General features: G+C 50.5%; 1 protein-coding gene across 1 annotated transcript in view; it reads right to left on the minus strand.

The window, feature by feature from the left end:
- Window positions 1-15,065, minus strand: part of LOC134965789 (ATP-dependent RNA helicase DDX19B) — a 50,131-nt gene that overhangs the window by 24,120 nt on the left and 10,946 nt on the right. The window contains exons 2-3 of the mRNA XM_063942154.1: window positions 3,637-3,694; window positions 3,331-3,414 (exon numbers count right to left, since the gene is read on the minus strand). Coding sequence (XP_063798224.1) covers window positions 3,331-3,414; window positions 3,637-3,694 — 142 coding nt within the window. The remainder of the gene's footprint in view (window positions 1-3,330; window positions 3,415-3,636; window positions 3,695-15,065) is intronic.

Below are 15,065 nucleotides of genomic sequence, written 5' to 3' on the forward strand. Positions count from 1 at the left end.
GGCCGTATCAGGGGACGGTAACGCTACTTGTTTAGATAAACGTGTGAGCGCCTTATCTACCCTAGGGGGTGTTTCCCACCGTGCCCTAACCTCTGGCGGGAAAGGGTATAGTGCTAATAACTTATTAGAAATTAGCTGTTTTTTATCGGGGGAAACCCACGCTTTATCACACACCTCATTTATTTCCTCAGACTCAGGAAAAACTATTGGCAGTTTTTTCACACCCCACATAATACCCGCCTTTGAGGTATTTGTAGTGTCAGAAAGGTTCAATGCCTCTTTCATTGCCGTGATCATGTAACGTGTGGCCCTACTGGACATTACGTTTGTCTCGTCACCGTCGACACTAGATTCAGTATCTGTATCTGGATCCGTGTCGACCCACTGAGGTAGCGGCCGTTTTAGGGCCCCTGAGGGTGTCTGAGACGCCTGAACAGGCACTAATTGATTTGCCGGCTTTCTCATGTCGTCAACAGTTTTTTGTAAATTGCTGACATTATCACTTAATTGCTTAAACACAATCATCCAGTCAGGTGTCGACTCCCTAGGGGGTGACATCACTAACACAGGCAACTGCTCCGCCTCCACCTCATTTTCCTCCTCATACATGTCGACACACGCGTACCGACACACAGCACACACACCGGGAATGCTCTGATAGAGGACAGGACCCTACTTAGCCCTTTGGAGAGACAGAGGGAGAGTCAGCCAGCACACACCCAGCGCTATATATATACACAGGGATAACCTTATATAAGTGTTAATCCCTTATAGCTGCTGTTAATCTAGTTATTTGCTGCCAAAATGCCCCCCCCTTCTCTTTTTTACCCTGAATCAGATGCAGTACTGCAGGGGAGAATCAGGGAGCCGTCCTTCCAGCGGAGCTGTGAGGGAATAATGGCGCCAGTGTGCTGAGGAGATAGGCCCCGCCCCTTCACGACGTCCTTAACTCCCGCTTTTTTGTGTAAAATGGCAGGGGGAAAAATACATCCATATAGCCCTGGAGCTATATGTGATGTATTCCTTTTGCCAGCTAAGGTATATGTGTGTTATATTGCGTCTCAGGGCGCTCCCCCCCAGCGCCCTGCACCCTCAGTGACCGGAGTGTGAAGTGTGCTGAGAGCAATGGCGCACAGCTGCGGTGCTGTGCGCTACCTTAGTTTTGAAGACAGGATGTCTTCTGCCGCCGCTTTCACCGGACCTTCGTCTCTTCTGGCTCTGTAAGGGGGACGGCGGCGCGGCTCTGGTGACCCATCCAGGCTGAACCTGTGATCGTCCCTCTGGAGCTAACGTCCAGAGGCCTAAGAAGCCCAATCCACTCTGCACTCAGGTGAGTTCGCTTCTTCTCCCCTTAGTCCCACGATGCAGTGAGCCTGTTGCCAGCAGGACTCACTGAAAATAAAAAAACCTAACTAAACTTTTATTCTAAGCAGCTCTGGAGAGCTACCTAGTTTGCACCCTTCTCGGCCGGGCACAAAAATCTAACTGGCTTGGAGGAGGGTCATAGGGGGAGGAGCCAGTGCACACCACCTGATATCTCAAGCTTTTATTTTGTGCCCTGTCTCCTGCGGAGCCGCTATTCCCCATGGTCCTTACGGAGTCCCAGCATCCACTTAGGACGTTAGAGAAATGTATCATCAAGTATTCTCCAGTAACTAATGCACAATCCTACTAACCTCAGCCCTGCTGTACAAGCGTCACCCGCACCCTCCCCCCAGCACTGTACCGCTCCACTACCAGTCCTCCCCCCCCACCCCCCCCCAGCACTGTACCGCTCCACTACCAGTCCCCCCCCCCCCCCCCCCAGCACTGGACCGCTCCACTACCAACCCCCCCCCCCCCCCCCCCAGCACTGGACCGCTCCACTACCAGTCCTCCCCCCCCCCCCCCCCCAGCACTGGACCGCTCCACTACCAACCCCCCCCCCCCCCCTCCAGCACTGTACCGCACCACTACCAACCCCCCCTCCCTCCAGCACTGTACCGCTCCACTACCAACCCCCCCCCCCCCCTCCCTCCAGCACTGTACCGCTCCACTACCAGCCCTCCCCCCAGCACTGTATTGCTCCACTACCAGTCCTCCTCCCCTCCCTCCAGCACTGGACAGCTCCACTACCAGTCCTCCTCCCCTCCCTCCAGCACTGTACCGCTCCACTACCAGTCCTCCTCCCCTCCCTCCAGCACTGGACAGCTCCACTACCAGTCCTCCTCCCCTCCCTCCAGCACTGTACCGCTCCACTACCAGCCCTCCCCCCAGCACTGTATTGCTCCACTACCAGTCCTCCTCCCCTCCCTCCAGCACTGGACAGCTCCACTACCAGTCCTCCTCCCCTCCCTCCAGCACTGTACCGCTCCACTACCAGCCCTCCCCCCAGCACTGTATTGCTCCACTACCAGTCCTCCTCCCCTCCCTCCAGCACTGGACAGCTCCACTACCAGTCCTCCTCCCCTCCCTCCAGCACTGTACCGCTCCACTACCAGCCCTCCCCCCAGCACTGTACCGCTCCACTACCAGCACTCCCCCCTCCCTCCAGCACTGTACCGCTCCACTACCAGCCCCCCCCTCCCTCCAGCACTGTACTGCTCCACTACCAGCCCCCCCCTCCCTCCAGCACTGTACTGCTCCACTACCAGCCCCCCCCCCTCCCTCCAGCACTGTACCGCTCCACTACCAGCACCCCCCTCCCTCCAGCACTGTACCACTCCACTACCAGCACCCCCCTCCCTCCAGCACTGTACCACTCCACTACCAGCACCCCCCTCCCTCCAGCACTGTACCGCTCCACTACCAGCACCCCCCTCCCTCCAGCACTGTACCACTCCACTACCAGCACCCCCCTCCCTCCAGCACTGTACCGCTCCACTACCAGCACCCCCCTCCCTCCAGCACTGTACCGCTCCACTACCAGCACCCCCCTCCCTCCAGCACTGTACCGCTCCAACTAGTTAGTGAGTGTGTGTTTAGGGCAGACTAGATGGACCAAGTGGTTCTTATCTGCCGTCAATTTTTAGGTGTAGAATTTGCCAGTAGCGCTTGATTCCAGAGTTAAGAAACTCTACATAACTACATTTACCACTGCTGTGTCACGCCAATGTCACTCATTGAGACCAGCCTGGTCTTTCCCACTTTGTACTAAATAGTTAATGATGAAGCGTTTACAAGAAAAGTAATTAGCCTTAACCCTTCTACTGCTGCACCACACAAGACCACTAGATGCACCAATGACCACACAAGGATGGACCCAGGATTTATGCCCTAGCACTGGGTATACTGATCTACCAGATACTCCATCAGATCAGCGACCACACACGGCAATACAGTCCAGCTCACCTTTGTCGTCCTCCTCCGATTTCTCCTCACCGTCTCCATTGCTCGCCTTCTCTGCGCGATCACCAGCAGCTGCCAAGTCCGTGCCTGGAACAATCAACAGTAAGGAGATCGGCTGCAACAATCTAATACTACAGGTCAAGACATGTTACTCTGTCTGCTATAAACTAATACACAGTCCACCTGGCTACACCAGGCCACCCGCACAGTTACCACCGGTACACCGAGTACCTTCCTAGCTGCAGACAGCCACATAGGATCCTATCTACAGAAGGCCAGGTATGATCAGACATGCCAGCCAGCACTCACCGTTACTCTCAGGCTTGAGGGTCGGCTCCTTATCGTCTTTCAGTTGCAGCTTGTTGAACTACAGAGAAAGCAGGAACAGTGCTCAGAATTAAGGAAAGGCAGCGTTACACATAGACCTCAGCTTACCCTCTGACAGGGAAATATACAATTTCAGGATCGTTTCACAAACGACTTATCTGTAATCCTGGGAATCAGCGCACGAGAAGGAAGCAGACAATAGATTGAACAGGGCTCTAGCACCGTTCTACCATTTTGTCAAAACAAAATTCTGACTAAATGTACTCGCCGACTACAGTTTATTTCAGGACTAAAATAAGATTTTACTCACCAGTAAATCTATTTCTCGTAGTCCGTAGTGGATGCTGGGAACTCCGTAAGGACCATGGGGAATAGACAGGCTCCGCAGGAGACTGGGCACTCTAAAAGAAAGATTAGGTACTATCTGGTGTGCACTGGCTCCTCCCTCTATGCCCCTCCTCCAGACCTCAGTTAGGATACTGTGCCCGGAAGAGCTGACACAATAAGGAAGGATTTTGAATCCCAGGTAAGACTCATACCAGCCACACCAATCACACCGTATAACTCGTGATACTATACCCAGTTAACAGTATGAAATATAACTGAGCCTCTCAACAGATGGCTCAACAATAACCCTTTACTTGGGCAATAACTATATACAAGTATTGCAGACAATCCTCACTTGGGATGGGCGCCCAGCATCCACTACGGACTACGAGAAATAGATTTACCGGTGAGTAAAATCTTATTTTCTCTGACGTCCTAGTGGATGCTGGGAACTCCGTAAGGACCATGGGGATTATACCAAAGCTCCCAAACGGGCGGGAGAGTGTGGATGACTCTGCAGCACCGAATGAGAGAACTCAAGGTCCTCCTCAGCCAGGGTATCAAATTTGTAGAATTTAGCAAACGTGTTTGCCCCTGACCAAGTTGCAGCTCGGCAAAGTTGTAAAGCCGAGATCCCTCGGGCAGCCGCCCAAGATGAGCCCACTTTCCTCGTGGAATGGGCTGTTACTGATTTAGGATGCGGCAATCCAGCCGCAGAATGCTCCAGCTGAATTGTGCTACAAATTCAGCGAGCAATAGTCTGCTTAGAAGCAGGAGCACCTATTTTGTTGGGTGCCTACAGGATAAAAAACGAGTCAGTTTTCCTGACTCCAGCCGTCCTGGAAATATACATTTTTAAGGCCCTGACTACGTCCAGTAACTTGGAATCTTCCAAGTCCCTAGTAGCCGCAGGCACTACAATAGGTTGGTTCAAGTGAAAAGCTGATACCACCTTAGGGAGAAACTGGGGACGAGTCCTCAATTCTGCCCTATCCATATGGAAAATCAGATAAGGGCTTTTACATAACAAAGCCGCCAATTCTGACACACGCCTGGCCGAAGCCAAGGCCAATAACATGACCACTTTCCACGTGAGATATTTCAAATCCACAGTTTTAAGTGGCTCAAACCAATGTGATTTTAAGAAACTCAACACCACGTTGAGATCCAAGGTGCCACAGAAGGCACAAAAAAGGGGCTGAATATGTAGCACTCCCTTTACAAATGTCTGAACTCCAGGCAGTGAAGCCAGTTCTTTCTGGAAGAAAATCGACAGAGCCGAAATCTGGACCTTAATGGAACCCAAATTTAGGCCCATAGTCACTCCTGACTGTAGGAAGTGCAGAAAACGACCCAGCTGAAATTCCTCTGTTGGGGCCTTCCTGGCCTCACACCACGCAACATATTTTCGCCAAATACGGTGATAATGATTTGCGGTTACTTCTTTCCTGGCTTTTATTAGCGTAGGAATGACTTCCTCCGGAATGCCCTTTTGCTTTAGGATCCGGAATTCAACCGCCATGCCGTCCAACGCAGCCGCGGTGAGTCTTGGAACAGACAGGGCCCCTGCTGTAGCAGATCCTGTCTGAGCGGTAGAGGCCATGGGTCCTCTGATATAATTTCTTGAAGTTCTGGGTACCAAGCTCTTCTTGGCCCATCCGGAACCACGAGTATCGTTCTTACTCCTCGTTTTCTTATTATTCTCAGTACCTTTGGTATGAGAGGCAGAGGAGGGAATACATAAACCGACTGGTACACCCACGGTGTCACTAGAGCGTCCACAGCTATTGCCTGAGGGTCCCTTGACCTGGCGCAATATCTAGTTTTTTGTTTAGGCGGGACGCCATCATGTCCACCTGTGGCCTTTCCCAACGGTTTACCAACAGTTGGAAGACTTCTGGATGAAGTCCCCACTCTCCCGGGTGTCGGTCGTGTCTGCTGAGGAAGTCTGCTTCCCAGTTGTCCACTCCCGGAATGAACACTGCTGACAGTGCTAAGACGTGATTTTCCGCCCATCGGAGAATCCTTGTGGCTTCTGCCATCGCCATCCTGCTTCTTGTGCCGCCCTGTCGGTTTACATGGGCGACTGCCGTGATGTTGTCTGATTGGATCAGTACCGGCTGGTTTTGAAGCAGAGGCCTTGCCAGACTTAGGGCATTGTAAATGGCCCTCAGTTCCAGAATATTTATGTGTAGGGACGACTCCTGACTTGACCAAAGTCCTTGGAAATTTCTTCCCTGTGTGACTGCCCCCCAGCCTCGAAGGCTGGAATCCGTGGTTACCAGGACCCAGTCCTGTATGCCGAATCTGCGGCCCTCTTGAAGATGAGCACTCTGCAGCCACCACAGTAGAGATACCATGGTCCTTGGAGACAGGGTTATCAGCCGATGCATCTGAAGATGCGATTCCGACCACTTGTCCAAGAGGTCCCACTGAAAGGTTCTTGCATGGAACCTGCCGAATGGAATTTTGCTTCGTAAGAAGCTACCATTTTTCCCAGGACTCGTGTGCAGTGATGCACCGATACCTGTTTTGGTTTCAGGAGGTCTCTGACTAGAGATGACAGCTCCTTGGCTTTCTCCTGCGGGAGAAACACTTTTTTCTGTTCTGTGTCCAGAACCATCCCCAGGAACAGCAGGCGTGTGGTAGGAACCAGCTGTGACTTTGGAATGTATAGAATCCATCTGTGCTGTTGTAGCACTTCCCGAGATAGTGCTACTCCGACCAACAACTGCTCCATGGACCTCGCCTTTATAAGGAGATCGTCCAAGTACGGGATAATTAAAAACTCCCTTTTTTCGAAGGAGTATCATCATTTCTGCCATTACCTTGGTAAAGACCCTCGGTGCCGTGGACAGTCCAAATGGCAGTGTTTGGAAACAAATCTGAGGTACTCCTGGTGAGGATGGTAAATGTAATCCCCCTCCTCCAGGCTTGCAATAACCGCCCTGAGCGATTCCATCTTGAACTTGAATTTTTTTATGTATGTGTTCAAGGACTTCAAATTTAAAATGGGTCTCACCGAACCGTCCGGTTTCGGTACCACAAACAGTGTGGAATAGTAACCCCGTCCTTGTTGAAGTAGGGGCACCTTGACTATCACCTGCTGGGAATACAGCTTGTGAATTGCCTCTAGCACAGCCTCCCTGCCTGAGGGAGTTGTCGGCAAGGCAGATTTGAGGAAACGGCGGGGGGGGAGACGCCTCGAATTCCAGCCTGTACCCCTGAGATACTACTTGAAGGATCCAGGGATCCACCTGTGAGCGAGCCCACTGATCGCTGAAATTTTTGAGGCGGCCCCCCACCGTACCTGGCTACGCCTGTGGAGCCCCCGCGTCATGCGGTGGACTCAGAGGAAGCGGGGGAAGAATTTTGATTCTGGGAACTGGCTGACTGGTGCAGCTTTTTCCCTCTTCCCTCGTCTCTGTGCAGAAAGGAAGCGCCTTTGACCCGCTTGCTTTTCTGAAGCCGAAAGGACTGTACCCGATAATACAGTGCTTTCTTAGGCTGTGAGGAAACCTGAGGTAAAAAAATTTCTTCCCAGCTGTTGCTGTGGATACGAGGTCCCAGAGACCATCCCCAAACAATTCCTTACCCTTATAAGGCTCTATCTGCCTTTTAAAGTCAGCATCACCTGTCCAGTGTCGGGTCTCTAATACCCTCCTGACAGAATGGACATTGCATTAATTCTGGATGCCAGCCGGCAAAATATCCCTCTGTGCATCCCTCATATATAAGACAACGTCTTATGTTCGCAAAATAGTATCCCTGTTTGACAGGGTTACAGACCACGCTGCAGCAGCACTATCTGCAGGTCTCAGTCTAGTACCTGAGTGTGTAAATACAGACTTCAGGATAGCCTCCTGCTTTTTATCAGCAGGTACCTTCAAAGTGGCCGTATCCTAAGACGGCAGTGCCACCATTTTTGACAAACGTGTGAGCGCCTTATCCACCCTAGGGGATATCTCCCAGCGTAACTTATCCTCTGGCGGGAAAAGGTACGCCATCAGTAACTTTTTAGAAATTATCAGTTTCTTATCGGGGGAACCCACGCTTTTTCACACTTCATTCACTCATTGGATGGGGGAACAAAACACTGCCTGCTTTTTCTCCCCAAACATAAAACCCTTTTTTAGTGGTACTTGGGTTAATGTCAGAAATGTGTAACACATTTTTTATTGCCGGGATCATGTAATGGATGTTCCTAGTGGATTGTGTATATGTCTCAACCTCGTCGACACTGGAGTCAGACTCCGTGTCGACATCTGTGTCTGCCATCTGAGGGAGCGGGCGTTTTTGAGCCCCTGATGGCCTTTGAGACGCCTGGGCAGGCGCGGGCTGAGAAGCCGGCTGTCCCATAGCTGTTACGTCATCCAGCCTTTTATGTAAGGAGTTGATACTGTCGGTTAATACCTTCCACCTATCCATCCACTCTGGTGTCGGCCCACAGGGGGCGACATCCCATTTATCGGCATCTGCTCCGCCTCCACATAAGCCTCCTCATCAAACATGTCGACACAGCTGTACCGACACACCGCACACACACAGGGAATGCTCTGACTGAGGACAGGACCCCACACAGCCCTTTGGGGAGACAGAGAGAGAGTATGCCAGCACACACCAGAGCGCTATATAATGTAGGGATAAACACTATCACTGAGTGAATTTTCCCCAATAGCTGCTTGTATAAACAATATTGCGCCTAAATTTAGTGCCCCCTCTCTTTTTAACCCTTTGAGCCTGAAAACGACAGGGGAGAGCCTGGGGAGCTGTCTTCCAGCTACACTGTGAAGAGAAAATGGCGACAGTGTGCCGAGGGAGATAGCTCCGCCCCTTTTTCGCGGACTTTTCTCCCGCTTTTTTATGGATTGTGGCAGGGGTAATTATCACATATATAGCCTCTGGGGCTATATATTGTGATTATTTTGCCAGCCAAGGTGTTTTTATTGCTGCTCAGGGCGCCCCCCCCCCCCCAGTGCCCTGCACCCTCAGTGACCGGAGTGTGAAGTGTGTATGAGGAGCAATGGCGCACAGCTGCAGTGCTGTGTGCTACCTTGGTGAAGACTGAAGTCTTCTGCCGCCGATTTTCCGGACCATCTTCAGGCTTCTGGCTCTGTAAGGGGGACGGCGGCGCGGCTCCGGGAACGAACACAAAGGACGGGTCCTGCGGTCGATCCCTCTGGAGCTAATGGTGTCCAGTAGCCTAAGAAGCCCAAGCTAGCTGCAAGCAGGAAGGTTCGCTTCTTCTCCCCTTAGTCCCTCGTTGCAGTGAGCCTGTTGCCAGCAGGTCTCACTGTAAAATAAAAAAACCTAACATATACTTTCTTTCTAGGAGCTCAGGAGAGCCCCTAGTGTGCATCCAGCTCGGCCGGGCACAGAAATCTAACTGAGGTCTGGAGGAGGGGCATAGAGGGAGGAGCCAGTGCACACCAGATAGTACCTAATCTTTCTTTTAGAGTGCCCAGTCTCCTGCGGAGCCCGTCTATTCCCCCATGGTCCTTACGGAGTTCCCAGCATCCACTAGGACGTCAGAGAAAATTACATTAACATGAAACCGGAGATGCACTAACTCTTAACTAAAGAGAAATAAAAAAAAAACCACCCCAACTAAATTTCACAAAATTAACACCGGAAGTAGTTTTATATTTTCAAACCTGTTCTAGATATTTGTAGAAAATAAATGGTCTGCTGTGAAGGAAACAGGATTGTGTATTACACCAGTTTGCTATAACAAACATAAGGCATTTATTGGTATATATGGGAGCACTACAGTAAGTCAGACTCAGTATGTAACCCATTCTCATCCTACTGAGCCTAGATTACTAATGATATATGGGAGCACTACAGTAAGTCAGACTCTGTATGTAACACATTCTCAGCCTACTTTACTAAACACAGTTAAACAGGTATGCAAATTTCAAGAGAATTTTAGAGAAATGTTCAGCAATATCCATTACAGTATCATTAAGCCATTTTCAAGAGTTAACTAAAACATTGACTAAAATCCATGCTCTGTATCTTATGAAAAGCTTTTCTGTACTTCATGGTTTCTGTACTTATTAACAGTTTCTTATATAGTGCAGCATATTCCGTTGCACTTCACAATTAGAACAGAAATAAAATAAAACTGGTTAAAAACAGAGGTAGGCAGGCTGTATTATGTTCATTCCATAAACACGTTGAGTCCTACTGAAGAAAGGGCGCTATATAAAATTATAAAATGAAAGCGGAGATCCACTGACTAAAATGAAGACTAAACCAACTACAATTCTAAGTGACTAAGACTAAAACTAAATTGAAAATACTTGTCAAAAATTAACACTGTGGGGGGGGAATTCAGTTGTTTTGGGTGTCTAATTATCCTATCTAAATGGGACTGTTTAGACGCCCAATCAATTCTAACTATGGGGTCGATTCAATTCGGCAAATTATGAATAGCGCCGGGAATTAGCTCCCGACGCTATTCAATTCAGCTCCAGTTAAGTCGGCAATGGCCCGTTCTCGCCGACTAAACAGGTTGAATTGTCGGGAGAACGGGCATTCTCCGACTTAACTCCCCGGCACAAGGCTGATTCCCGACAGATTCAGCCTCGCGCCGGCCGCGCGGCAGCACTTTTGTCGGGTTTCTTCTCTCATCCCCTGGGGATGAGAGAAGAATTCCCGACAATTGCTGGTAACTAGCAGCTGAATTGAATAGCGTCGGGAGCTAATTCCCGGCGCTATTCATAAATTGCCGAATTGAATCGACCCCTATGCATATTGCACATGTCGTGCCCACACGGACAGCATTTAGACGTGTAAACTGGCTAACCCCATCTAAAGTCCAGCTTTGGGTATCCAACTACAGTGCATTCCTTCTCGCACCTCAGGAGGCTGCGCGAAATGTCATGCCTGTGGCTACCAGGAGTCTAAACGGAGCAAAAATTGAATTACTCCATCTTGCACCCCCTAGTGTTAGCAGCAGGTTAAAACAATTGAATCTGTCCCTGCGCTAGAGACACAGGAACCCCCCCCCCCCCCCCCCACACACACACTTTAGTTATTCATTTAGGTTACAAGTTTGCATTTAATGAATGACAATTCCCACAGATCCCCCACCCACAACAGTGAGATTTGGAGCAATGTCAGATGCCACAATTCAATGCTGTTGATAAGGAGATGGAAACCTCTTCCTCTTATTACAGAGATGTCTGCCTCAAAGTCCTACTCTTAGGATTAGGAGTGGGGAGTCCCTAAATCAATGTTTGTGCTTCTGATGCTCATGCAGGGACACTCAAACAATACACTAGTGCAGGAGTTCCCACACTGGTTCCTCAAGGCACCTTAACAGTCCAGGTTCTAAGTAGATCCATGCTTAAGCACAGGTGACTTAATTAGTACATCAGTCAGGTTGATTATAACATCTGTGTGGATATCACTAAAACCTGGACTGGTGAAGACGGAGTTTGGGAAGCGCTGCATTAGTGGCTGTATACTAATTCACTAACTGCAGAGCAGAACCACGGTAAAGGGAGCGCATGCAGACTGCGTTACTGCCACAGCTAACGCTACATACATAATATCTGTCACTGGCTGCAGAGCAGAACCACGGTAAAGGGAGCGCATGTAGACTGCGTTACTGCCGCAGCTAACGCTACATACATAATATCCGTCACTGGCTGCAGAGCAGAACCACGGTAAAGGGAGCGCATGTAGACTGCGTTACTGCCACAGCTAACGCTACATACATAATATCCGTCACTGGCTGCAGAGCAGAACCACGGTAAAGGGAGCGCATGCAGACTGCGTTACTGCCACAGCTAACGCTACATACATAATATCCGTCACTGGCTGCAGAGAAGAACCACGGTAAAGGGAGCGCATGCAGACTGCGTTACTGCCACAGCTAACGCTACATACATAATATCTGTCACTGGCTGCAGAGCAGAACCACGGTAAAGGGAGCGCATGTAGACTGCGTTACTGCCACAGCTAACGCTACATACATAATATCCGTCACTGGCTGCAGAGCAGAACCACGGTAAAGGGAGTGCATGCAGACTGCGTTACTGCCACAGCTAACGCTACATACATAATATCCGTCACTGGCTGCAGAGCAGAACCACGGTAAAGGGAGCGCATGCAGACTGCGTTACTGCCACAGCTAATGCTACATACATAATATCCGTCACTGGCTGCAGAGCAGAACCACGGTAAAGGGAGCGCATGCAGACTGCGTTACTGCCACAGCTAACGCTACATACATAATATCTGTCACTGGCTGCAGAGCAGAACCACGGTAAAGGGAGCGCATGTAGACTGCGTTACTGCCACAGCTAACGCTACATACATAATATCCGTCACTGGCTGCAGAGCAGAACCACGGTAAAGGGAGCGCATGCAGACTGCGTTACTGCCACAGCTAACGCTACATACATAATATCCGTCACTGGCTGCAGAGCAGAACCACGGTAAAGGGAGTGCATGCAGACTGCGTTACTGCCACAGCTAACGCTACATACATAATATCCGTCACTGGCTGCAGAGCAGAACCACGGTAAAGGGAGCGCATGCAGACTGCGTTACTGCCACAGCTAATGCTACATACATAATATCCGTCACTGGCTGCAGAGCAGAACCACGGTAAAGGGAGCGCATGTAGACTGCGTTACTGCCGCAGCTAACGCTACATAATATCCGTCACTGGCTGCAGAGCAGAACCACGGTAAAGGGAGCGCATGTAGACTGCGTTACTGCCGCAGCTAACGCTACATACATAATATCCGTCACTGGCTGCAGAGCAGAACCACGGTAAAGGGAGCGCATGCAGACTGCGTTACTGCCGCAGCTAACGCTACATACATAATATCCGTCACTGGCTGCAGAGCAGAACCACGGTAAAGGGAGCGCATGCAGACTGCGTTACTGCCACAGCTAACGCTACATACATAATATCCGTCACTGGCTGCAGAGCAGAACCACGGTAAAGGGAGCGCATGCAGACTGCGTTACTGCCACAGCTAAAGCTACATACATAATATCAGTCACTGGCTGCAGAGCAGAACCACGGTAAAGGGAGCGCATGCAGACTGCGTTACTGCCGCAGCTAACGCTACATACATAATATCCGTCACTGGCTGCAGAGCAGAACCACGGTAAAGGGAGCGCATGCAGACTGCGTTACTGCCACAGCTAACGCTACATACATAATATCCGTCACTGGCTGCAGAGCAGAACCACGGTAAAGGGAGCGCATGCAGACTGCGTTACTGCCACAGCTAACGCTACATACATAATATCCGTCACTGGCTGCAGAGCAGAACCACGGTAAAGGGAGCGCATGCAGACTGCGTTACTGCCACAGCTAACACTACATACATAATATCCGTCACTGGCTGCAGAGCAGAACCACGGTAAAGGGAGCGCATGCAGACTGCGTTACTGCCACAGCTAACGCTACATACATAATATCTGTCACTGGCTGCAGAGCAGAACCACGGTAAAGGGAGCGCATGTAGACTGCGTTACTGCCACAGCTAACGCTACATACATAATATCCGTCACTGGCTGCAGAGCAGAACCACGGTAAAGGGAGCGCATGTAGACTGCGTTACTGCCACAGCTAACGCTACATACATAATATCCGTCACTGGCTGCAGAGCAGAACCACGGTAAAGGAGCGCATGTAGACTGCGTTACTGCCACAGCTAATGCTACATACATAATATCCGTCACTGGCTGCAGAGCAGAACCACGGTAAAGGGAGCGCATGCAGACTGCGTTACTGCCACAGCTAACGCTACATACATAATATCCGTCACTGGCTGCAGAGCAGAACCACGGTAAAGGGAGCGCATGCAGACTGCGTTACTGCCACAGCTAACGCTACATACATAATATCAGTCACTGGCTGCAGAGCAGAACCACGGTAAAGGGAGCGCATGCAGACTGCGTTACTGCCACAGCTAACGCTACATACATAATATCCGTCACTGGCTGCAGAGCAGAACCACGGTAAAGGGAGCGCATGCAGACTGCGTTACTGCCACAGCTAACGCTACATACATAATATCCGTCACTGGCTGCAGAGCAGAACCACGGTAAAGGGAGCGCATGCAGACTGCGTTACTGCCACAGCTAACGCTACATACATAATATCCGTCACTGGCTGCAGAGCAGAACCACGGTAAAGGGAGCGCATGCAGACTGCGTTACTGCCACAGCTAACGCTACATACATAATATCCGTCACTGGATGTTCCTGGTAACGCCACATAAAGAGCAGGTCTGTGCATGCTAGAACCCACCTCAAACAGTGACATAATACCAGCAAATAGAACACGGAACATTCCAGGTTTTAAGGATAGCCATACCTGAGCACAAGCGAGTTAATTAGTACCTCATTTATATGGGATACGGTCATTAGGTCGACCACTATTGGCCAACATGGAAGGACAACATGCGTTTCACTCCATACATTACATAGCACTGTAACCGATGACCCTCAGTACTGACGACATACGTTACAGTGTTCACTCTAGAATCCGGGCAGGGCGCCGGACAGAGAGGCACAAGCATGTGCGGCTCTGCCGCGCGCACCGAAAATGGGACGAGACCACGCAAAGTAGGGGGTGGGGTCACTACGCATAATAAAAGTGGGCGGTTCAGCCCACAGATGTAAAAAAAGGGGGCGTGGGCGGCGTCACTGTTGGGGCGTGCCCAGCACCTACGGAGGTGCTGGGCTTCCCCCAAGCTCTCTCTCAGCATGAATGGATGCCGCGCGCATGCGCACGGCATCTTTACATGCTGGGAGCGCAGGAAGCTGGCGGCTGTTTTAGCAGGGCGCCGCAGAAAGGGCAGGGCGGGTTTTGCCCTGAAAAAAAAAAAAAAAAAACACAAAATCGAGAAGGGCGCGGCACCCTGCTAAAACAGCCTAGCGTGATCAACTACGTTACATTGACCTCATCTATACACGCTGAGAACGGCTGTACTTGTAGATGTCACCTCACAGACCCCGCATCTATCACCTATTGGAAAATAAGAATTTACTTACCGATAATTCTATTTCTCATAGTCCGTAGTGGATGCTGGGAACTCCGTAAGGAC

The sequence above is a fragment of the Pseudophryne corroboree genome, chromosome 10 (genome assembly GCF_028390025.1).
Source record: "Pseudophryne corroboree isolate aPseCor3 chromosome 10, aPseCor3.hap2, whole genome shotgun sequence".
Lineage (NCBI taxonomy): Eukaryota > Metazoa > Chordata > Amphibia > Anura > Myobatrachidae > Pseudophryne > Pseudophryne corroboree.